At 44.7% G+C, this 24,562-nt stretch overlaps 1 protein-coding gene and 1 long non-coding RNA gene across 12 annotated transcripts in view; one reads left to right on the forward strand and one right to left on the reverse strand.

Annotated features, from left to right (window-relative positions):
* The first annotated feature begins 1,532 nt into the window (after positions 1-1,532).
* On the forward strand, positions 1,533-15,319 carry LOC310700845. The gene is made up of 2 exons (XR_014522869.1): positions 1,533-1,771; positions 14,556-15,319. It is a non-coding gene; the product is annotated as an uncharacterized lncRNA (long non-coding RNA).
* The window catches only part of ADGRL1 (adhesion G protein-coupled receptor L1), a 138,824-nt gene continuing 117,619 nt past the window's right edge, over positions 3,358-24,562 (reverse strand). For 4 of the 11 annotated variants that reach the window (XM_083490770.1, XM_083490769.1, XM_083490771.1 and 1 more), the window contains 8 exons: positions 24,394-24,460; positions 23,524-23,615; positions 21,054-21,222; positions 19,963-20,091; positions 19,720-19,816; positions 19,194-19,322; positions 18,672-18,689; positions 14,503-16,918 (listed from right to left, as the gene is read on the reverse strand). In XM_083490770.1, coding sequence (XP_083346896.1) covers positions 16,140-16,918; positions 18,672-18,689; positions 19,194-19,322; positions 19,720-19,816; positions 19,963-20,091; positions 21,054-21,222; positions 23,524-23,615; positions 24,394-24,460 — 1,480 coding nt within the window. In that variant the 3' untranslated portion in view covers positions 14,503-16,139. Of the gene's footprint in view, positions 7,174-13,025; positions 16,919-18,640; positions 18,690-19,193; positions 19,323-19,719; positions 19,817-19,962; positions 20,092-21,053; positions 21,223-23,523; positions 23,616-24,393; positions 24,461-24,562 lie in introns of those variants that run through there. The other 7 variants (XM_083490768.1, XM_083490767.1, XM_083490775.1 and 4 more) reach the window with 3 other exon arrangements.

The raw sequence follows: 24,562 nt of genomic DNA on the forward strand, positions 1-24,562 counted from the left end.
AAACTATATGCTACCAAAACTGAAAGCAGAACTCAGAGATTCAGGATCTAAGAATCCTTTGACCCGTGCTCTCTTGTTTCATTCCAGAATTCTCCAAGTTCCCCCCTCCAGCTTTAAGATAAAACCATCTCTAATCCTCCTTTGCTCTAAATCTCTCCTCCACCTCCCTGCAAGTGTGTCGTTTTCTATCTGTCCTCCTAGCAAAATATAATCTCCCTCTTGGTTTTTGAGACTTTCATTCTGTCAGAGCTCATTGAATTATGATGACGCCAAATTATTATGGGCCAAAGTAGGTCTACAAACAGTAGCCGTGGTGCTGTGGTGGAGCAGCAGTACTCACCTGGCCACCAATCGATTGCTGCTGCTTGCTCACAGGTAGAAGGGGAGGGGCAAGGTGGTGGTGTGGTTGGCGTGGTGCAAACACGCCAGCAAGAGCACCAGATTGTCTCCACTGGGGGGTTCACACTCCTCTACATGACTGACTGCAGGTCATGTGAGCCTTGCCACCGCACCCCACTGCCTACAACCAAATTGGGAGAAGGGGGCATATGGATTTGATTCAACTGCTTTGGACTTTACCAGGTGATGAAGATGCTCATTTCCCCTCTTGATTTGAGCTTCCTTGACATTCTTCAATATAGAGAAAGAGTAGTTGGTTTCCTTATCAAAAGCCAGGGTGGGGGGAAGCAGCATAATGACCAGATCTCCAACTGCATATTTAGACTAAACAGCAGCTTAGGCAGCCTGAATGCTCTCTGTGCCACAGAGTAAGTTAGTGGGAAGCTAGTGTGGTGTGGTGGTCAGAGTGTTGGGCTAGAGAGATCTTGGTTCAAATCCCCATTCTGACATGATGCTTGATGGGTGACCTTGGGCCAATTGCCATCTCTGTCTAATCTAATTCTCAGGATTGTTGTGAGGATAAAATGTGCTGGTTGGGGAGAGCTATGCATGCCATCTTGAGTTCACTGGAAGATTTATTATGTTTCTATCCCAGCCTTTCTTCCAATAAACCCAAGACAGGATATAAATGTAATAAATATATGTTTTTACACTCTCCCTTCCTGCAATATTTCCCAGCTCCCACCCACGACTGCTATTTACATTTTGCACACAGGTCTAGGGCACAATTATATGTTTCAGCTTCAATACCAGATACACCCAAATAGCAGCCTCTAATTAATGCAAATGCAGCACTCTGACATGTTTCTCCTGCTTAAGGAAAGCACTCCTAGTCACTTACAGTTGCTGAGGAAACTGCAGCCTACACATTCAGCTGCAGTCCTAGGCATACTTACAGGGCCGTAAGGTCCAAATAATATACGGAGTCTTATTTCTGAGAATTGCAAGGCAGGTGACAAGCGTCTCACGCAGGCCTGAGTTATTCTGGTACCTCTCTGGATATTAGATACTGCTCTTCTTCCCTTCATAGCATGCTTGAGCCTGTTTAAGAACATAGAAAGAGTCCTGCTGGACAAAGGAGCTGAGGTGTTTTCAGCCCTGCCCCCCCCCCCAATCTTGAGGTGCTGGGCCTTGTGGCACCAGGCCTTGTAGTGATGGTGGCAGGCCTCACGGCGGTGGCCTCCTACTATCGGCCTCCTCCCAACGCACATTGCGCAGGATGCCCCCCAACGTTGGATGCAACTTGGCGCCTCTGCTGCTGGATTAATTCCACTAGTCCAACTTCCTTCCTATCCACACACCTTAGTATTGTAGAAAGCAGCTTTATGACAAGTGAGACCAATTGTCTGCACACTGACTGGCAGCAGCCAAGGTAGGCATTCATGGAAAATTTATCTGATTCTATCGGGATCACAAAGGGTTGTTACTTCTTCACCAAGGATGTGTCCTGGGCTGGTACTGCTATTTTTTATTTATTTATGGAAGTTAGGTGGCCCTGCAATGTCTTTATGGAGCCCAGGTGGAGCCTCTGAGAATTTTAAGTCCACAGGAGACAGTTCACAGCAGACTTTTGTGATTATTATTAGCCCGCACGCCCACCCCGCCGCCCACACTGACTGCTTTATGTAGAGCTGAAATGGCTACAGCAGCAATACAAACAGTTTGTGTGAAGATTGTGTGAAACTAATGGCTAAAATTATCTTCAGTGAGCCTTACTGCCCTCTTAGGATAGCCTTTGAGGAAATGAACAATCACACTAGGGAAGTGTTTGTATTATCTCTGGTAGTGAAATTAGGCTTTTTTGAATCCTGTATAGAGAGTTTGCTGTGAAGCTTGAGGCAAAGACTGCTTGACTTATCCCTCCAGATGGATAAAACAACTCTTATCTGTTTCTAAAATAGCACCATAATATAAGAATTTCCCTTACATTCCTTTTGTTGTTTAAAGGACTTGCTAAAATTCAGCGATAGGATGGCCTTTACTAGCTCAGTTAAGTGTGATGCATTCTGCTTTTTTAGAAGATACAAGACAGGTCGTATTCAGAGTGTGCCTGTCCTAGTGGTTTAAAGCATCTTAAGTAGACTATCTTGCACATATAACTACATGCTGTTCTTTGTGTAAAGTTCTGAGAGAATATTATTTGGGTTATATCTTCACGAGACATATGAATAAAGTCCACCTAGGAGATGGTAATCTCTGCTGGTGCACAAGATAAAACACACAACTGTGAAGAATGTACCTTTTCTATCTGTAGCCATTGATGCTATGGGAATTTTTAATTTTTTTTTAAAAGGAGTGTGGTATTATCTTTTCTGAGAGATTCAGAATTTTCTTTAGGAGCTATAATTGCTCCATGAAACAGAACCAATCTGTTTTGACTGCGTGGAATTGGGAAGTGTCAGAGGTCTGCTGAGAGGGGTGGGCAGGTGGAGCTCCATCACTGTGGACATTGCCACTGCACCTGCTGAAGACACAGGTGGGTGGAAGCTGTCAGCGGTATCTAAAATGGGTCTGTCTAAGACAGGGTAGGAGACCAATCTTAGCTGGTTCCTAAGTGGATCCAACTGCTAGTAATGGGTCTGATCTGGGCCTAGAGCTCACATGGCAAAAAAAAAAAATGGGAGGAAAAAAATGGGACCTCCACACCTTCTGTCTTAGCTGATGCAAGCTAAGCTGGATGTGGGGATGGTTCCCCTCGTTGCTCAGTTCAGCTCTGCTCCTCCCCATGTAGGAGTTAGGATGAGGAGAATCAGGAATTTTATGCTTATTATACAATTTTAATCAATTTTGTGAAAGTAAATAAGTAAAGGAAAATGCAGTGGCTGGTTACAGAGAAGCTAGCTCCATGGACAGTCTTCAAAGTGCCTGGGATGATTTTTCACATCAGGCCCTTTCCATGGCTGTGTTTTCGCTTTATGTACATCTTGGCCACAAAGAAATATTCGCAACTACCAGCAGTTCCAAGAAATTGTATTTTCTTTATTGTTTTATTTTTTTTTGTAACTCAACAAGTTTCCATTTTTTTTAAATATTTTTAAAATTTTCATTATTATATTTTTTTCTGTTTAATGCACTCGACCCAAAATTGGTTTGGCATGTTGAAAGGAGGGGAAGGGGACTGAAAGACAAGAGAAATGGAAAAGAGGAGGGGGGGGGGAGGCAAAAAGCAACGGTGTGGAGGTTGAAATGGATCAGCACCAACCTGTAGGAGGGGGACATTGAGGGGCCAAGGGAGAGAATGAATCGCAAACCTTCCCAGCAGGCCCTGGGTTCCTGGGCTCAGGCCTTCATGCTGCCATTCGAAAGGCACAGCTTCACTGCTAAACCTGGAGGGAGCTGGGAATGAGGATGGGAGAGCAGGGAGGGTCAGCTTCAAGGAGGCAGTGTGGCTTGACCAGGGAACCAGCCAGCAGCTATGGAAAGCAGAGTGGCATTTCCCGTTACACAGCTAGGCATCCCTTTCCCTTTTTGCATCCACTTCCTGTTCCAGCACAAGACTTTCTCACTCATTCTCTACCTTTGCTGGGCGTGGCATATTGGTGCTCAAACCTTCACTGGAATGACTGAGTGAAAATAATTGGCGTCTGGGCCCACCAGTTGGTACCAGGAGGCTCTACAGATGTTGTTCCAGCCCCTTCAAGGCCACCACTGCCCACGGAAGTGGGGAGACCCAATCTAGGGCACAGGGCTGCCTTGCGAAGGCCTGTGCCAAGCAAGGAGCTGCTGGTATAAGGAGTCCCTTAGCTGACAGGGAGCCCAATGCAAAAACTCACTCCCCACAAACTGGGAGGCCCCATTGCATTGGAGCACACCCCTTGATCATGCAGTTTGGGGAAGATGGACGATTCTCTGCTTCTGAGCTCTGCTGGTTGCTAGTTCAGGCGATATATCTGTCCTTTCACGGACTCTGCGAAAGAACCACGCTTCAGGAGTTTGGAGGCAGCCTGAGAGAGTTCCTGGCAAAGAAGGGAGTGTCTTACACTCCCCCAACAAGGGGGGGGAGCAGGGCATGTCTGCCGCTGCTTCAGAGGATTAAGCTCAGAGTGGCATTTAGAGCAGCAGATTTGGAGATTAAATGTTGCCCTAGAGGTAGTGCTGTCCTGAACTAGCTTATGCATAAATGCCCCTCATTTTGGCTTGTAGACAGCCAATTATAGAGAAGACAAAGATGGCCTAGATGAACAGAGTGCAGTTTACTTAAGTGAGGCATAGAGGCTAATTTGCCCAACTAGCTTCATGGCACAGGAATCATGGGCCATATTCTTGTCCTAGATTTTATCCTGCTCTCCATGCTATTCTGGTTTGAAGGCTGAAGAGGGAGTAAGCTTGGGCTAGCTTGCCCAACTGCTCTCATTGGGCCAAGGAGATGTAACTCTGGAGAAGTCAAGCGGAGTACTTTGCTAAAGTGAGTTGAGCTCATGGGTTTGCATAAGTCTTAGATGGATGGGTAGAGAAAAAGAACGACAGGCCAGGTGCCTCGGCTTAATGGGGGTGCAAGCAAAGAGGGCTTCTGGCTATGCCCAGGATGGCTGGAGGTGTCAGCAGGAGTTGTTTAGGAAGCTGAGGAGGGTCTCCCATGGTTCCCCCCTCTGAGCTTGAGCCCCCTCTGGCCATACAAAATGAGTGGCACCTGTTGGCTCCTGAAGCTTCACGATAAATGTGATGCCTCCTAGGTTTTTTTACTATCCTACAGATTTCACATTCAAACTTTTGATACCTTTCATTCCTTTCTGTAACCCACAGATTGAGACTTCAATGATATAAAACAAGATGAATTCTGTACAAAAGTTCAGTAGAAGTCAATCTGTGCAAGGCCTAGAGCAGACATATGCAGCCTTGCCCACCATTCCACCCTAGAATGACAATGCCACTTACGTTCAAAATATCTGGACTCTGCAGTAGGTGCTGCTGGATGGCATTTGGGGCATCTGCACCATGCAGACCCAAAGAAAAATGTACAGAACATACTGTTACCCTCCAAGTCTTGGATGGGCTGTGGGCTGTCCCATAACATCACGAGGGTCAGAGTTTCTGAATTCTTGCTCTAAGCTAATAGGGCATTTCCTTCAAGTTGTGAATTGAGAAAAGCCTGTTTTTATCACTGTTGGATATGAGGGGAACTTACAGTTCCCTACCAAAATGCTAAAACTGGTTAAAGGGGTAGCAAATGACACAAGAATGTAATCTTCGGAGTCAAAATGGAAAGTGCAAGGATATCATGAGAGTTAAAAAGAAGAAAGGTAAATTCCATGTTAGGAAAAGGATTAAAAACAAACCAGCAATTAGCGCTACAGCATTCTTGATATCTATGGCACACCCATACGTAGCATACAATATGCAGCTCTCATCTAACAAGGGAAGTTGTTGAAAATAGGTTAAAATGGGCAGCTAAAAACAGAGGGTTGGAGCATCTTCCCCACAAAGGAAACAAAAAGATGAGTTAGGGGAAGAAAGAGATTTATGAAATCATGAAGGTATGTGAAGAGCACAAATAACATCTCAAAATAATTATAGCCCAGTCAGGGTATTTTTTAAAATATATATTTTTGTAACTGGAGGGGGCAGCCCCCTTCTATCCCAGTGGTAGCTTTACTTCTCAAGTATGGGCTGGCCAGCTATACTTTCTCTGGATGCACACACTCTTGTCAGAGGTGGGTATGATAACGGTGAACAATAATTGACAACAGGTGAGGGAACACACATTTAGAAGAGGACAGTCTCAGCACCCACACACAGCATCCTTGGATAGCTGCTGGGATCCCTTGTGGCAGATCTCAGAGCTCTCCAGCTGGGGACAACACACCACTGATCAGAAGTTCTGCTGGCACCACTACCAGTGGGTGAGCTTGTAAGGGGTCTCCAGTTTGGGGGGGGGCTCACCAGAAGGTGGTCTGCCAAGGGCCCCCTCATATCTAGGGCTGGCCTTATTGCATACTAACACACAAGTGAGCATACCTCTCTCCTCAGTGGCAGTAATGGCTGCAGGACTCTTCTTGGCCTATACCTGTAGTCCAAGTTAAAACAGGGGTGTGCCTCTACAGAGCTCTCTCCAAGATTTTTCCTTGCACCAAGATAAGCAGGAATAAAAGAAACAGGGCAATGGCAAAGTGCAACTAGCATGAACACGCCTTCAACGCATATGGATTCCGGCTGCCACTACCCAGCACCTGGGAGCATCTGGGCTGATTCTAGTGGCTGGTTTCCAAGACTATTCTTACAGCGGTTACTTCAATAGTGTTAGTGCCCCCTTCCTCTTGTGCCAGGACAGAACATGCCATAACACTGATATTATTTCATAATCGTGTCAATCTTTTCACTTCAATTAAAGTCCAAATCTCAAGTACAGTGTGGACTGCTCATAGCTAACATGAAGCTGGAAAGCGCAAAGCCTTGAGGTTGGGTTGCTAGAGACTCAAGTCTCTACCACTTCGCTCCAACAGGATGGATGAGGGCAGATATGTCTTTGGTTTTTTTGTTTTTGTTTTCCACGTGAGGTTTCCAAATGGAGGTACCTCTTGGTGATTATGCCAAGGCAGTTCCTGAACACAGGGCCTTCCTTGGGCCAATGCAGCAAATGCAAGTGGGGTGAATAAGGCCATTTGGTATTGGGGAGAGGATTGATCAGAACCATGGTTTGGTGATAGAATCAGGTAAATGGGAGTGGGGCCTTGTCCTCACAAGGGTAAGGTGTCCATCTAAGAGAGTGAACAAGTTGGTTCTGGACCAAGATCGAAAGAGCGGCAGGAAGGAGTTTGAGCCAACATGGATTTGTCACTTCCCCAAGATGGCGCCGAGGTAAGACGCTCTTATCGGAGCTCAAAGAATTTTTTAACTAAATGCCTTTGTTGCCGGCTCTCCTCCTTCTTTTGGATTTTATTTCCTTTCGCTACTTCGCTGGGCTTTTGAACATCTTATCTTATCCTCCTCGGTGCCGGGACTTAGTGAAGTTAATGAAGTTTTAACGAAGGCTCTCAGACATTCCCTCCCGGGCATTAAGGCACTCCCTCCCAGTTTCTCGTTGACTCCTCGTGACAAACTTATCCCAAGGATCTTTAAGGACCTCTAATGGGCTTTTAACCCTAAAAACTATAAATTTATAAAACCACAAATTTCTCCCACCACCTCTAACTTCGTGGACCCCCAAACATCTCAGTTGTTTTAACAAACTGAGAAGAAGGGGGGGGGGATACTTCAAAGGAGTGCTCTAATTGGACCCAGTTTTAAACTCCTCGCAGCAGCCCAGCCAGGACTGAATGAGAATTGAATGAGATTGCGACCTGAGAACTTTAACACTCTATCACTCCGTTTAGAAGTCTGATCTCATTGATTTAAGAAGAATCTAGCAATGAGAAGAGCCAAAAGACTCAGATGCCCTGATACAGAAACTGACGCAGAGCCCTCCGGTTTCAAACAGAGTAATCTAGATAATTACCTGCTACCTCAAAAACAGCACATATCTCCTCCCAAAACCTTCCTCAACTCTTTACATGGAAAGACAGTTGAAGAGATATCCCTAGGAATAAATGAGGACAAGGCTACTACTCCCATAATCGAGGCACAAGTGCTAATTGATAGAAAGGTGGAGCTGCTGGAGGAATGCTGCCTAATGACTGCTCAAACAGTTCAAAAAATCTTTGAACAATTACAAAACATCTCCAAGAAGCTGGATAACCCAGATGAAAGGAGGCAACTCACTCCCTTTTTGCCATCCTTAATAAGCCCTGGAGACAAACAGAACAAATACAAATTTATACCTCTAAACCAGCCAAAAACCAGAGGAAGCCCCCCTCACTCAGTCAACCTGATACTGAGGCCATGTGAGATTGTTCTCCACATTTTTCCATATAGAGGGCCCCTACCTTACTGGGAGTCATCCTTCTGGGCCAGACACCATCTAAATCTGCTCCTAGGCCTTGAGGGTGGAAGCATCGACCTAAAAGCAGTCAAGAGGCTCACTAACGATGGACATTCCAAAAAAGTACTACTAAAATTTGGTAGTCATAGAATTCCAACCAAAATCCTAAGGGTAAAGGCTTATTTAGCCCAGAAAGGAATTATTCCGCGTCGACACTTTGAAGATATATCACTCAGACCATTGATTGCATCTAAAAGACAGAACAAGATGAATAAGGCCATTCTACCAGAAGCCGACATCTGCCCTACTCCCGTGGAAGAACCCAGTAGATGGGAGAAACCGCAGCCAGCTACCCGGGAAATCACACAAGAAAAATCCAAGCTCTCAAATCAAGCGACTGTAGCATCAAATAACAGCCTCGCCCTTGATACAATAGACTGGACAGTCCCAGAAGAAGTAGATCTGCTGAGTAACTTTACCAAGCTACCAGACAAAGAACAAATAAACATACTCAGTAAATTGACGAAACTACAGGCCAGATTGACCGAAATTCACCAACAAGGGCAACAAAATGCAGTAGAAACAATACACAATCAAACTTTACACTTACCAGCCCTCTCCCCTAAATGCATAGTCAAAAAGAAAGCCACCAATGGAACTTTCAAATGTATAGATGCAGACCTTCAAATCCAGCCTCCTTTAGAATATGAAATGGCAAGGAAAAATTCCAGCAATGAGACCACAAATTCCTGGCTGAGATATCAAATACTAGCTCTAAACGAAATAGGTACCCCTTATTTAAGTACTACAAAGGACTCTAACATTGCCGAACAAAAGATGACCTCCAACAGACCTGATTCACTGAGCCCAACATCAAATGAGGCCAAAGAAATGGAAGTAGAGACTGAAAACAGTCCTACTGTCCACAACAGTCTACCAACCACAGAAATTTCTCAGGAACAAGGAATAGTTAAGGAAGAAAACCAAGAAAGGGAGGAAATTTTAATTTCCCGCACTTTAAAAAAGAATCTAAAAGACCCACCATTATGTTCCCCGCCGAAAGCAGCGACAAATGGCTGTATCTGCACAAGACAAAATCCCTCGCTGGACTCAATAACAGAACTAGAATGACTAAATGCTGTCAACCAGCCATCAACTCAAAAACGGATCCTACGCTTGCTGTCCTGGAATATTGCAGGGTGGGGAAACAAAGACGGAGACCCAGACCTAATGAACTTCCTTAAAGATTTTGAATTAATACTTCTACAAGAAACATGGTCAACTAGAGATATTAAAATCAATGGATTCACCTCCTATACGAAACCCGCAGTGAAAACAAACACGAAGGGCCGGCCGAAAGCAGGGTTCTGTTGCATGATCAAAGACAACTTAGGGTTTGAAATCAAGCAGCTAGAAAAATGCTTACCACTTGCACAAGCTCTACTTTTAACCCAAAAAGACGATACTTTGCTACTTGTAAATGTCTATATCCCCCCAACCAAAAACAACAGCAGCAGTGAAAATTGGTCACAACTAACCTTTTATATAGAAAATTTGACCGATAAATACCCAAATGCCTCACTGATAATAGCAGGTGATTTTAATGCCAGAGTGGGAACCAACAATGAACAACTATGTAGCAAACTAAATTGGAATACTGATAATGATATCGCACATGCCCTGAAAATAGGACGATTCTCCAGAGATAGGGTTGTAAACAACGAAGGCTTACGCCTACTTGAATTATGTAACAACTTTAATTTGCAGATTGTGAACGGTTCAACAAAAGGCGATAGAAGCGGGGAGTTTACATACTTCTCCCCCCGAGGATGCAGTGTCATCGACTATATTCTTGTCCCTTATAATATTATAAATTCAATCATGGACCTCAAAATTGGAACGCGTACTGAAAGCGACCATCAGCCATTATTGTTGTCTATTAACTTAAAGGACGAAACCAAAATAACCAAGTACAATATCATAGAACCTTCTCAATACAAACAAATGACCCAATTAAAATGGTCCCAGGAAACGAGTGCAGCAGTGGGGCAAAAACTTACAGCCAACCTGAGAAAACAAGTATTATCCAACTTAAAGACCACTAATCCCTACAGTGATATTCCGAAAATTTATAATGAAATCTTCCAAATGTTCGTAGAGCTTAGTACTCCACCTAAAGTTTGGGTACTTAAACATAGCGCTAGCCCTTGGTTTGATGATGAATGTTTCCAGCTAAAAAGAAAGCTGCGTCAAACATTTAAAAATAATCGCGCTAAACTAGAGCCCTCTTATCTTGATGAAAAAAGACAATACCATTACATTCTGGCCGAAAAGAAACAGAAATATGCAACCCAAAAATGGCTACAATTACTCGACTCAATTCAGAGTAAAAACAACAAAGCGTTCTGGAACCTAGTGTACGGAGGATTGAAAGCCGAAAACCAACTAACTCTACCACCAATTGCAGAATCCAAATGGTCCCAATACTTCACATCTGTATTTAACAATCTACACAGTGAACTCAAAGGAAATGAGACCACTAAAAATAAAATCAATAAACTCCAGGAGTGGCCAAGGGTAGAAGAAGAGGAAATTAGAGAGATAGTTAAAAATTTCAAATCGGGGAAATCTCCTGGGCCAGACGGTCTACCAATAGAATTATTCAAGACCTATATAGATTGGTGGGCAGAACCCTTAGCTCAATTGTTTACTCTCATAGATAAATATGGGATCATACCTGAGATATGGTTAAGATCAATAATTATCCCAATCTTTAAAAATGGCGACCCAAAAGAACCAACGAATTACAGACCGATAAGCCTATTATCAGTGATAGGGAAAATCTACGCTAAGCACCTTTTATCTAAACTTCTTACCTGGATGAAAAATCTAAATTTACCAGGGAAAGAACAAATAGGTTTCTCCAAAGGTTGCTCTACATTAGACCACTGCCTTATACTTATGCATTTGGTTGAAAAATATAGATCCCAAAGGCAATCTAAGATATATGCTGCTTTTGTAGACTTCCGTGGTGCATTCGACTCAATTGACCGCCCAAAGCTGTGGAGGAAACTCGCAGAATTAAAAATTGATCAGCGCTTATTGATTCTAATACAAAATCTATACTCTTCCAATACCTGTCAAGTCAAACTTAACACCAAAGGTCACCTTTCATCAGACATCCCAAACTCGAAAGGGGTAAAACAAGGGTGTATTCTCGCTCCCTTTCTATTTAATTTATTTTTATCAGACTTGCCAGATCACCTCCAAAAAATAGAATCACATGCCCCTAAACTTAATCAGAAACCAGTTCCTCTCTTATTATACGCAGACGATGCTGTCCTACTATCATTAACGAGCTTGGGTCTGAAACGTCTTATATCTTCTCTGATCCTTTACTGCGAATGTAACAAACTCTCTATAAATTATGAGAAGACAAAAATTTTGGTCTTCTCGAATGGTTGGAAATTAGAGAAATGGAAAATAAGAGGGCAAGAAATCCAACAAGTGAAAATCTATAGGTATCTGGGAATCTTATTCCAGAGCAATTTAGGGTGGGCAAATCATCGCACAAATGCCATAAAACAGGCAAAGTGTACCTCATCAGCAGTTGCCCGTTTTTATTATCAGAAAGGTAATCAATTTATTCCTGCGGCCAATCAGATATTTCAAACAAAAGTGCAATCCCAGATATTCTATGGAATCCCGCTATGGGTCCAAGCATATAACAGTGATTTAAAAAAGATTCACTCCAGCTTTCTGAGACGTATTCTTGGACTCCCAGCTGTGATCAAATATGAAACAATGTGTGCAGAAATAGGCATACACACAATGGAATATTGGGCATGGTCCACCTCAATAAAGTACTGGTTACGCTGCCATTTTCGCTGCCCTCCATCAAGTCTGCTCGCTGATTTGCTCAAAGACTCCTATAAATCAAGATGGTATCAGTACCTCGAAAAAAAGATTGAATCTTTAGGCATCGAGCTGGAGCCCCTGTACAATTCTAATGAGCAATACATTTTCCATAATATCCTAACTAGACTAAAGGATGCCGAGAGACAAAATATTATGGCAGCTCTAAACAAAATTTGCTCCCCCATATTCTATGATTTAAATATCTTAGATAGCAGAGCCAATTACGTCACTAAATTAATAATCCCAGCCCAACGTAGGGCTTTTATGCTGGCCCGTTTGAATGTTTTTCCCTCAGCATTTGTCAGGGGAAGATATCAAAACATTCCTAGAAACAAGAGATTCTGCAGATGTTCTATGAATGTCCCGGACACTGTAGAGCATATTCTCTTTCATTGCCCATTGTACAGTATCCCACGTCAACGCGTGCTGTCCCCTCTTTTGGGTGGTCTGGAACCCCAGCAAGGTGAATGTGTGGGATTCTGCCTATCCGACGTCGACCAAAGGGTAACGGCGGGGGTAGCCGAGTTTTTGGTAGCAGTCCTCCAAGGAGCAGGTTAACAACGAAAACCACTGATTTTATATGTATATATATATATATGTATGTAGCCAACTGCTGCCTTTTATATATATTTCAAGGCTTTTATATGTTATTTCCTCTTTTATGGTTTTATTTGCACAATGCCTAATAAAGGTTTGATAAGTAAGTAAGATAGAATCAGGTAAATGGGAGTGGGGCCTTGTCCTCACAAGGGTAAGGTGTCCATCTAAGAGAGTGAACAAGTTGGTTCTGGACCAAGATCGAAAGAGCGGCAGGAAGGAGTTTGAGCCAACATGGATTTGTCAGGATTCTCACACTAACCTTCCAACTTTCATGCAATGAGATCCTAATGAAGAATACAACCCAAACCTGTGGAAACAGCAACAAGGGTGTCAAAAGCCCCACAACCCAATTCCCTGTGCCCTTTGAAAGTATGACTTGGATATAAAACAAAATGCTTCTGAAAACCATTAGTCCCTATCTCTGAATCAAGTATAATTACATTAGGTTGGGTGGAGGGGGAGATGGCTCTAGGTGAAAAAGTCTGTGCCTATTATATGCCATGTCCCTAGATCTAAAGGATGTCAGATCAAGCTTTGTGAGCTACAGCTGTATTGGGTTTTAGGGTTACACAACGCGTGTTCTTCTCTTTCTTTGTGGCCAGCCTTTAACTGGGTTCTTTGCAGAAAATATCAATATGGGCACACGACAAGCTTCTCTTTACCAAACATGATCAAGGGGCATTCTTGGATGCTGCAAACATGCAGTTGCTAGGGGAAGCGACCATATGAACAGGCCTAGCACAATGATAACACAGGTGAACACGGAGCAAGAAACCGAAAGAAAGAAGAAAGCTCACTGTCATCAGGGTTAGTGCTGTCTCCTGATGGAAAAGGAGGACTTGATTGATTGTGCTGCCACTGTACAGGGCAATTTAATATTGGCTCCTTGGGTCTTAGCTTGTGGCACTGGGGTAAGAGATGTAAGCAGGCAACAAGGAGTGACGATGGCGCTTCTTTCGTGCCACAATATGGCACAGAGAAAGGAAGCCCCTGCCTATTCCAAGGAAGGTACACTTCTAAGAATGCCAAACCCTCGCCTTCTGCTTTTGACCAAGTCTCTTAGCAATTCCATTAACTGGGAGAGGACAAAAGATGCAAAAATAATAATTAAAATAAAATAAAAGCAAGAGAACAAACATTTCAAGGCTCCAAGTGGCAAAACCACACACCATTTCCCTTTTTGATATAACGTGACATCTAGCCTGGAAATTTCTAAATAGGTAAGACGTGGCTGCTTAAAAATGATGATGATGATGATGAAATGAAACTACTCTGTCCCCTCTTAAAATTCTTAAAAGCGAAGGATTTTTCTGTAACCTACAGCATTACAGCATCTTTGGGTCTTGCAGTAAAAGTGTTTTTTCCCCCACCCACAATTCCAAAGTGGCAGTTAATGAGAAAATAACCAACTTCATGTGGAGATGTATGAAAAAGGTACCTCATCCGGCAGGAAAGGGGAAATGCTTCAAGGTCACAGAAATGACGCAGTATATGTTATATATTACATAAAAATTGTGCCAAAATGTTTTTTTTCCTCTTTTTTGATTGTAAAAATCTGCTCTCGGCGGGTTTCCCCCAGTTGTCTTTGTCAAAGAAGGGATTTTTTTCCCCCATTTTCCCTTCCATGCTCCCATACCACACATGGGGCCAGAGCAGAGCTGAGTACCATATATCTATATATATTATATAGATATAGATATATTTAAAACCCAGACAGAAAAGTTCCTTGGTTTGTTTTTCCTTTTTTTCAAGTGAGTAAATCAATTCTCTGATTTGTTTTTAGGTTTTCATATTTACAGCATTTCAATTGGTATCACATCCCCCGCTTCCCAACCCATTTGGACCCCGCCCGCCGCCCGCCCCGGAGATATGGTGCCTCTAGGTGAGACTGGTTGCTTCCCCAACTCTCCCAGGCCGAGAGTTGGTGAGAAAAGTCGGAGTTGTGCTTGAAGAGGGAGATTTGCTATTTCTTTTTCCTTTGGGTGGAAAAAAGTGCAGTCTGGGTTAGTGTTTTTGTTGCTGTTTTTTGTTTTGTTCTGTTTGTCTGTTTTTCTGAAGGACAATCCATCCAGTCTGGGGGGCGGGGGAGAGTTCAACACTCCTACTTTCTCCCATGTAGTCCCAAATGTGTTCTGACGGCAGCCATATTTGCATTGCAGGATACTCCTGACGTTTGCGTCTTCGTGGGCAGGAATGAAACAGAAGGAAGGTGAGAGCAGTCTTGCATCACTTTCTAAATGTCTAGAGCTGGAACTTAGCAGGCCGTGGGGGCGACTGGTGGAACTGAGTGAAACAGGAAGAAAAGCCCCCTCCGCTACCACCACCCCACCCCTCATCATCTCTTACTTATTGTGCAATTTTACGTCAGGCTCGGTGGCCCTAAAGCAACTAGGAGGGGGAAAGGCCACCATGTGTGGCCATACAAATGAAAAAAAATCTAAGGACAGCCACACCTCAGTGCTACTTCCTCCTTCCCCAGAAGCAATGGTGCATTTCAAACATTCCTATGTGGGCTTTAATTTAAAAAAATAAAAAGAGAGAGAGAGAGGAAAGAATCAAAGCAAACCTTTCCTGCCAATCTGAAAGAGCTGAAGAACTTGATGCAAACCCTGTTGATAAACTGTGACAGTCAACAAATACTGGAAGGCAGGTTCTCAGCATAGCGTTACCTGAACAGCTCCTTCCTCTCCCCCCACCCTCATACCTTTCTCTATCTTTTGTCTCTTTTTTTTGGCAACGGTTGAATCTCAACCCCAACTAGGCCGAGTGCCACATGGCCCTGTTTGTCCCTCGTGCTCTTAAGCTATGGGAGGCAAGGGGTGGGGAGCAGGCTCTGAGCCAGGGAGCAGGGCAGGGCATTTCCCCAGGTGCCCCAGTCTCTGCATGTGGAACCCTCATGGCTTTGATTTTCGTAACATTAAAAAAAAAATTATTATGTCAACTTTTTAACTCCCCCCCTAATTTCTTGGTTCATCCCCCCCCCCCCGCAATTGTCTAGAAGGTATTGTCAAAATAAGTCTGATCCTTTTGCCTAGATTCAGCTCTCTTTCCTCCACTGCATTTATTTGCCTGGAGAAGGAAAACGGACATAACCAGATAGGCCACGTGCCACTTTCTGTCTGGAAATCTAATTGGATGGAAGGAAAGACGGACAAAATGGCTGCCCCTCCCTTCTCGTCGGAGAAGCCCTCTGCCTCACTCAGCTCTTTCTTCCACCTTCTCTCCTCCATTCATTCCCCAGCCCTGTGCCATTCTCTTCTTCCCCACCCTTCCAGGAAAAAATTAAAATGTTCAGGTCACGGCAACAGTGCCGCATTGGGGGTTTTTTTGGGGGGGTGTTATGGTCCCTCAGTCCCTTCTCAGCCCCTCAGAGACTGGTCACCAGCTGCATTTGGCCATCTCCCTCCACTGCTGGGTTTTCTAAGCTTCCTGGGACCAAGTAGCCATCATTGCTGGGTCTCCGGACTTGGTAGTAGGCCTGGAGCTGGTTGCGCGGCACCAAGGCTGGCCGATTGGTATAGTAGATTTCATTGATGGCTTGGGCATGAGGAAGCACTTCCCCAACTGCCTCAGGGCTGCTGTCCGGGTATGGGGAGTCCCTCAGGTTGGTCATACTGGTGTATAAAGAGTCCCTGTTGGGGGAAGGGGCTTGGCCATCGCCCCCCTCTGTCAGGTCAGCTGTGCAGCTCTCCGACTCCTCCAGGTCACTCTGGTAGAGGATGGACTGTGCCCTCTGAAGCAAGAGCGGCTCCTCTAAGGCCTTATACATGAGTTCAATTTCCATGTTCTCCTCATGGGTCAAGGAAGGGGCGTCAGGCACAATGGCGTCATCCTCATTGTTGGTACCCCCTCCCCCTGCAACTACGTTGGGAGGGGGAGGGGGCCCAGGGGGGTTGGAGGTCTCGGCAGAACCCCCGCCCCCCTTGACCACGCCACTGCCTCCCCCTCTCAAGTTGTTATGCACCAACTCGGAGATGATCATTTTTTCAAAGGCGGCGGCGTCACTCAGGTTGCGTCGGCAGTCGGCCATCTTGGTGCCATCGGTCGGGAAGTCGCCACTGCGGAGGGAGTAGCTGTTATTGAAGTTGCCATTGAGCGGGAGGGTGTCCATGCCACAGGCGTCTCGGCTGTTGTTCAGGGGGTGCTCTGTAAAGGTGGGCACATAGATGGGTATTAGCGGGAGGAGGCAGGAGGGAGGTCATGAGCAACTAATGTTTAGGCCACAGAGCAGAAGCCATCACTTGGGAACTAAGTTCCACTTGGGCAGACGGTCCGCTCAAGTGGTATGTGTGTATGGCGAGGAAGAGAGCAGATAAGAAGTGTGTGTAAGAAAAATGTAGGATTATTACACGGGGAGAACTGGCTTGTGTGTATGGGAAATGATGGCAGCAACAAAAATGGAGGTAAGAAGCTAAGAGAGATGAACCTGAAGCTGAGGCTGCATGAGTGGGTAATTTATTTAACTGAATTGAAAGGGTCAGTGCACATTTCAAGCAAGTAAGGCTTCTCTGAGAGTTCCTATATTGACAAGGTACTCTCCAAGACTTGATTCACACAAATAATAACTGTGGGGTGAGCTATTGTTTCGGTTTGCTACTATGTTATGTATTTTTGTGTTTTTATATTGTAAACCACCCCATCCTCATCCTCTGATGAAGGGTGGTATAGAAATCTAATAAAAATGAAATAATAACAGTAACAAGGCAATGACCACGTGCATCAGAAATCCCCTTCATTCCTTCATTTCGGAATCCCGGGGAAGGGAGGCAGAGCCTTTTCCACCAGGGCCCAGTTCAGATCAAGAAGGCAGGCTCCCAGCAATTGGCCACTAACCGAGCTGCTCTTCAAGCTTTAGCTCTTCTCCAGGGAGCAGATGAAGGTGCCACAGCTATATACAGAATTCTAGCATTTGCCTTTGACAGCAGGATAGCACAGCCAGCCAGAATGGGACAGGGCTGCTTGTGCAGCAGCAGCAGCAGCAACAGCCACTTATCTTTCTTCTCCTCTTCTTGTCAGTACAGGGTTAACCAGACACTGCTCCTTGCTACATAGGAAGCATGGGAGGACTCTGATGCACATGGTAAGATGTGGCTTCGGTTTGGGGTTTGTTTGTTTTAAAAAGAACATATAGAACTATTGTCCTTGAATAAGATGTATTTGTTGATGATCTTTGGGATACTCTTCTGTTAAATTTAATCTTTTTTTTTCAACAAGCATCAGATTGCAGTTCACTTCTCTTTTTTATTGTCTAGTGTGGAAATAAGCGCAGGATTCAACTACATGTGAGTTAGGTATGCATGTGTGAAAGTACTGATTCTCGTGTGGGAAAGAGGAATGTGGTTTGTTGAGTAAGATAGCAAGAGTGCAACTAAGGCATAACCTCTAAGGTGACGTGAGAGGGAATAGCCATGTTGGCATGGCTGCTGAGCCGCACACAGCCACATGCATAACACGGAGCACGCACGTTATCTGATCTGCCAATGGAAGAAGCCTGCGGTCTCCCCCCAGCAAAGGTGGCCTCTGGGGCTGGAGGGACCATTTGTCAGAGACGGTACAGTCAGCCCATTAGAGCACGGGGTGCACACTAGGTTAATGGGCCCATGGTTTCAACCCAGCATGCAGGGATGGGAAGGTTGGGTATCGCTGAGCTCTGCGGATGCATTTAGCTCCATCTAGTGCCCACAGCCAGAATTGTGCAAACCATGCTGCACCACCACCCTCTGAGAGATGGGAACATGAGTAAGGGAGGAGTTCCCTCCAAAAAGCCAGCACTCCTTCCTATTCTCCCTACACACCCACTACTTGGCTCACGTCTGTGCTGCACCCACCCCAGCCTGCCAGTCAAACTAGCAATGAAGGAAACATTACTGCGAAATGGAACTGGAAAGGAGGGACGTACTGGACTCTCGGAAGCTCCCTGCAGGCAGCAACAGTTGGGAGAAGAAGAGAAAAGAGAGAAAGAGGGTTATCCAGGTGGCTGGGGCCAGTAATGCAAAATAAGACATGGCCCAAATCCTCCCTGTGGCCATAGCTCAGTGGCACAGCACCAGTTGGTTGCTCCCTGGCATCTTTAGGTAGGGCTGGGACCCTGGGGAGCCACAGCCAATCAGTGTAGATAATACTGAGCAAGAGGGACCAATGGCCTGTCGCAGTACAAGGCAGGCTCTTATTCACCGGGAGAGTAAAGGAGGAGCTCCTCCCGCTGCCAGTTCTCCTGACCCATTCCTCCCAGCACCTGAGGCTCGAGGAATTACTTTTTCACCAGATTCAAAAGCAGAAATCTCAGGTGTTCATTTTGCTTTCTACCTACCCTCGTTTTCAATAAGGAAAATGTGTTTGTGTGTGCAAATGGAACCCTAATTCAGTCTGGGGCATCAATCTAGAGGGGAAAGTATGTTATCCTGGATGACGATGCCCTTACCTGGGGAGTTGAAGACAGGTGGTGAGGCAGGGTTGAAGCCCACGGACTCAGCAATGAGTGTGTTGTAAGGACTGGTCCCGCCCCGTGTCTGCAGCACGGGGTTGGTCAGCAGGTGGTTCCCCATTGTGCCTGCAAAAAGTAGTATAGGCAAAGGTGTTAGCACCATGGAGGTAGAAAGTGACTTGAGCCTCCGCATCTGGGGTTGGAGGAAAGGCTGGAGATGGAGAGGAGACTGAGTAGCTTGGCTCGGGGGGGGGGGGGGAGTCATGGCCATGTGAGCAGAACTACATTGGAGGCCACCAGAGATAGCCGAGGAGAAAAGGTGACTCTCTGGGAGAAACTGATACGGAGTGGTGTTTGGTAGGGATCTCTTTCATCTGCTTGGTTGTAGAGAGAGGGGCCGGGGAGCAGCTTTAAGGGTGGGTGGGGGGCAGGAACCTCTTAGTCAGGTGTGTGGGTACAGGCCTGCCCTCTGGCTCACAAAGGAGTTGCAGGAAGTGATGGAAAATACAGAGTGACTGCTCACCTCGATTAAGGGTGGGAGTGCTGTTGAGATCACCTGCCATAAAGCTGGACTCAGTTTGCTTCCTTACAGTATCATTCCACATTCTCCGGATTCGGCTCTGAAAAGACAGCCCCACTCTGGATTCAGTAGGGCAACTAGACCCCCAGGGGTATTGTGGCCTAAGAATATGCCCCAGCCTCTCCTGTTCTCCAGACCAGAAACAGCAGCACACACCCCCCCCCAGCCCAGTCTGCCCAATGGTACCTGTGTCCCAGTGTAGTAACGGTTGTTGCTGCGGATGGCTGAGGTCTTGAGGGAGCCCAGTGTGGCCCCTGGCGGACTCCGTAGGCAACAGGATGCGTGTCGCAGGCATTTGCTGAATTCCCGGTGAACCTGGCGCATTGTAGGGAGGAGAGTCAAGGAAGGGGGAAAGGCATGAATTGTCTTGGCTACAACATGGTCATTCAGGCTGGTTCTGCCCTCTTAGCTAAGCCTTTTTGTCACAATCTTTACCTTCACTAGGGCAGCAATGTTCCATCAATTAATTACTTAAATTTATGAGTTTAAAACGTTTACTTAAAAAGGGTCACAATTAATCAGGCAGATATTTTCTAAAGATACAAATACTTATTAAAAACTGCAGGTGGCAAGCATCATCTTAAAGGGGCACTCCCCCTTTTTCTCTCACGCACAGGAGGGAATGATTCTTCTAAGATGATGCCTGCTATGATACATGGGTATGTTATTTACAAACAAAGACAAAGACCCATCTTCCTTCTGAAACTATTTTCTTTACTTTTATGCAAACTTAATTGATTAATTAACTAATTAATGGACTAAAACTTGTTTAACTGACTCAGTGTTTCTTGTTTTTTAATCAGGCAATTGTCCTATGCAACTCCTTTCAATTTGGACCCAAAGTCCTTTGCAGAGTCAATGGTTCTCTTTAAGGCCCCTGCACCCCCAACATGCAAGCAAGGTTGACAGCTCTGCCCAATGACCCTGGGTCTCCTAAGTCCCTCAGCCAGCACCTCAGAATACCAGCTCCCATTGTTCTCCACAACTTTAAGCAAAAAGTGTTGTCCTTCAGTTCTGGACTACAGATACAGTGGTACCTCGGGTTAAGTACTTAATTCGTTCCGGAGGTCCGTTCTTAACCTGAAACTGTACTTAACCTGAAGCACCACTTTAGCTAATGGGGCCTCCTGCTGCCGTTGGGCCGCTGGAGCCCGATTTCTGTTCTCATCCTGAAGCAAAGTTCTTAACCCGAGGTAATATTTCTGGGTTAACGGAGTCTGTAACCTGAAGCGTATGTAACCTGAAGCGTATGTAACCCGAGGTACCACTGTACTCACCTTTTTCTGAAGTGCACAATGAAACACGAAGATGAACATGCCTTGGAAAGCATTGAAGGTGGTGAAGAGATAGGCCATGACAACAGACTCCTTGTTGATGAAGAGGAGACCAAATGCCCAGGTGAGGCCCAGGAGAAAAAGGAGAGTGATTGCCCCGAGTGCCCAAGACCTGTAGAAGGAGACACTAGTGAGTTCAGGGAATTGGGAGTCCTCACCAGAGCAAAACTAGTCTCACATCTCCCTGCTGTTATGCTATAGATGCCTCTGTACAACTTCTGGCATGAAAGAAACAGTGAGACAATGTTAGGGGGATGGAGAGAGAAAGATGGGCAAGGAAGTCAGCATGTGGGAGATTCTCCCATAGTTTGCTAGTGAGGGAGTTGTATGTCTAAGAATTACCAGCCAAATTGTTACTACAGACCTCCAGTTATTCTTGGCCCAGAAATGTTGACTAAACTGCCTCCTTTACATCTAACCTTTGTTGTTACAAAGGGCTTCCATTTGCTGAATACAAACACAAATCATGGGACTTGTGTACTACCTGCCATTTCCTAACAACACACCATAGTCCCAAATGTTAGTTTGGTGGTCGCTCGACCATTCGTTTGCTTGTTTTTTGTTTTCTCTCTCTTAAAGCTTCATAAGCACTTCCACACTTGAGTGTGCTCAGACTCTAAAGGGGCTTTTCAAAATGAAAGGCTGTGAAATGGCATGGCCATATATTTGTCACTCGTCAGCCGTGAGATCAAAGGCACTCTCTAGTAGGTGCCCAAGAGACGGACGCTAGACTTGCTTCCAAGCAAACATGGTTAGGATTGGCTCAGGAGTATCCTCTTACTGTCAGTTCTCCCAATCTTTGCTCTTTGAGTGGAAAGAAGTGATCAACTGTCTATTTGTACTTCGGATGAAAAAGACAAAACTAAAACCACAAAGTGTTGCTGTGTTTATTTCTGACTGAGATTTGGCAACTAAAATAAACACAGAAAGACGGCAGGAAGCAGGCTGCAAAACCACACCAGCAGTAAACAAATGCACCGGAACTCTTTGGTAAATTAACTAAAAAGAGGAGGATAAGGAAGCATGTAAAAACTGGGCTGGTAGATAGAAGTAATGGTTATATTGCCGGTAACAGTGTTAATTAGCAAAATTAAGGCTGCAATCAAAAATATGGTTATTTTGAAATATAGCCAACTTAAATCAGTAAGGCTTACTCCATGTTTACATAGTTAGGCTCTAATAAATTTTGTAAGAGGTAACCTGCAAATTAGGATCAAAATACATGTGACTTGGAGTTCTGTTACTTTAATTTTTCTTTTTAACAAAGAGCAACCGTTTGTGTGCATGTCCATACAGAGGGCTGTGTGATTTGGATCAGGGCAATAGCACAGAGAAAGTGTGGTCTACCCTTTCCCCCCTTCCTTGGTTCCATGAGGTTCATACTTTCTTAGTTCAGTTTTCATTAATGTTTGAGCTTCCCAGCTCTCTCTTTTTATTTTTTACTGGGCTCCTCTGGATCCTTGAGAGGTTCAGCAGCCTCCTCTGTCCACAGCACTTGTCCAGCTACCTGGGTTAAGTATTGTTCTGGGTCACTTGGGCAAGGTAAAGGTAGTTTATAAAGCTGTTAGGATTAGCTGAACTGCATTTCTCTGCTTAGTAGACTTTAAGCTATGAGTATTATTTTTTTTTAACCTTAACTCAGCATTAACCAGGGTGTTCTCCCCACCTCTAGATTATTTTGTATGAATGAGTGTAAGAAGATGTGAACTTGTGAGTAACGCATGGCTTTTGACAGACTGGCATTTGCAGGCTATTTGCAGCACTGAGCTTGACAAATTCCCTCAAAGTGTCAGAACTCTAACCTCATTTGCTGCTTGACTCAGACAGCTCCACTGTGCTGACTGAATGAAGCAGCCTCACTCTATTCATCTGAGAGGATGACAATTCCTTTCCTGAATATAAGGACACTCTCTTAAAACGAGAGAATGCTGGTTTCACAGGAGCCTTTGCAGCGTGGTGGGTCGTGAGGAAAAGAAAGAAAGATCTACTCTACATAAAGATGGCCAGCAGTCCAAAGCCTTTGGTGAAGTGATCAAACAAAAGCTTCATAATGTTACCCAGTGTAAGCTGAGTGAGTCAACCCATATCCCAGCATTCTGAAAGGATCATCTGAGCCCATAAAGCACTATGCTTTGGCCTCTAGCCTGTTTACTCCCAGCTGTAGGTCACTCAGCTGAGTGAGACACTCCTGAGACAGATGGGGTCCTCAATATCATGGTCTGGACAAGAGTCCGGCCCCTTTAAACCCCAAGTTGTCTGTTTTCTCTGCTCTGGCTTTGTCCCACTAAGCTGTTTTAGAGGAACCAAATACAAGGCACCACAGGAATCTGAAGGCACTGGAGGTGTGCTATTAAGGTAGGGAGAAGTTTGGATCTAAGCCAGAGGATGAAAAGGAATCCAAACATAAACTCACTTGATGTTGTCCAGTCGGCTGGAGTCAGGCTTGAGGACCGACGTGTTGCGGATCATCTTGTGCAGAGTGATCATGAGGAACACCAGGTTGATCTGAGGGGTGTGTACAGATGGATGTGAGCAGGGGAAAGGGAGTCCTCTGCAAAAAAGCACCTCCCACTTTCCCCTGCTAGTGGCTTTCCCCAGATGCAGGGGAAAGGGTTTGTCAGTGTCAGTGTCTGTGTGTGATGGGAAGGAATGAGCAACATGAGATCCCAGGCTAGGACATGCCATTTTAGGAGATGAAACTTAATTTTTGCAAATTTCTTCAATGAGGGGCCTTAGAAATAAGTTTTGGGGTGTGAGGAATTCAAATCTGCTATTATTTTTGTGATTGGACAACATTCAGCTTGGCAAGACTACACTTGATGAAGAAGCAAATAAACTGCTTTCGGAAAACCAAATAATTTTAATTTTACCTTCTGAAAATGTCAGGTAATGTAAATAATAATAATAATAATAATAATAATAATAATAATAATAATAATAATACTGCAAGTACTTGGCAACCACTTTCAGTGATTTCTACACAATTTTACACACATTCTGCTTACCAAGAAAACCTAAATTATATTTATGTAACCAAAATGTCTTTTGAATTCCCAAGTCATGTTGCAACTTTTAAGCACCTCTCATATTTGGAATTTGAAAGTTGAAAACACACCCTACACCCAGGCACTCTTCTTAACTCTGGGAAGAAAAAGGGAGGTCTAATGATGGGTTGAGGAGGAGAGCAAGGGCTCCGGTTATTCCTCAACTTTGGGACTCTGATTCTTTGACTGATAAGGGAAATCTTTGAGTGTCTATTCCCAAACAATCCCTAGTGACTCACCACAATGACAGAAGAGACAGGCCCAATGAAGGTCCAGATGAAGTAGTTATCAACTCGAAGCCAACATCTGCCAAAAGAGAGCAGGGAAGTGTCAGATGGAAGCAGGAAAAACACCTCAAGGCTTGATTGCCTGAGTGCTTATTGGCACGAGGTGACACTCACCCAGAAA

This window comes from Podarcis liolepis (genome assembly GCF_965112155.1).
Source record: "Podarcis liolepis genome assembly, chromosome: 2".
In the NCBI taxonomy this organism is placed as follows: domain Eukaryota; kingdom Metazoa; phylum Chordata; class Lepidosauria; order Squamata; family Lacertidae; genus Podarcis; species Podarcis liolepis.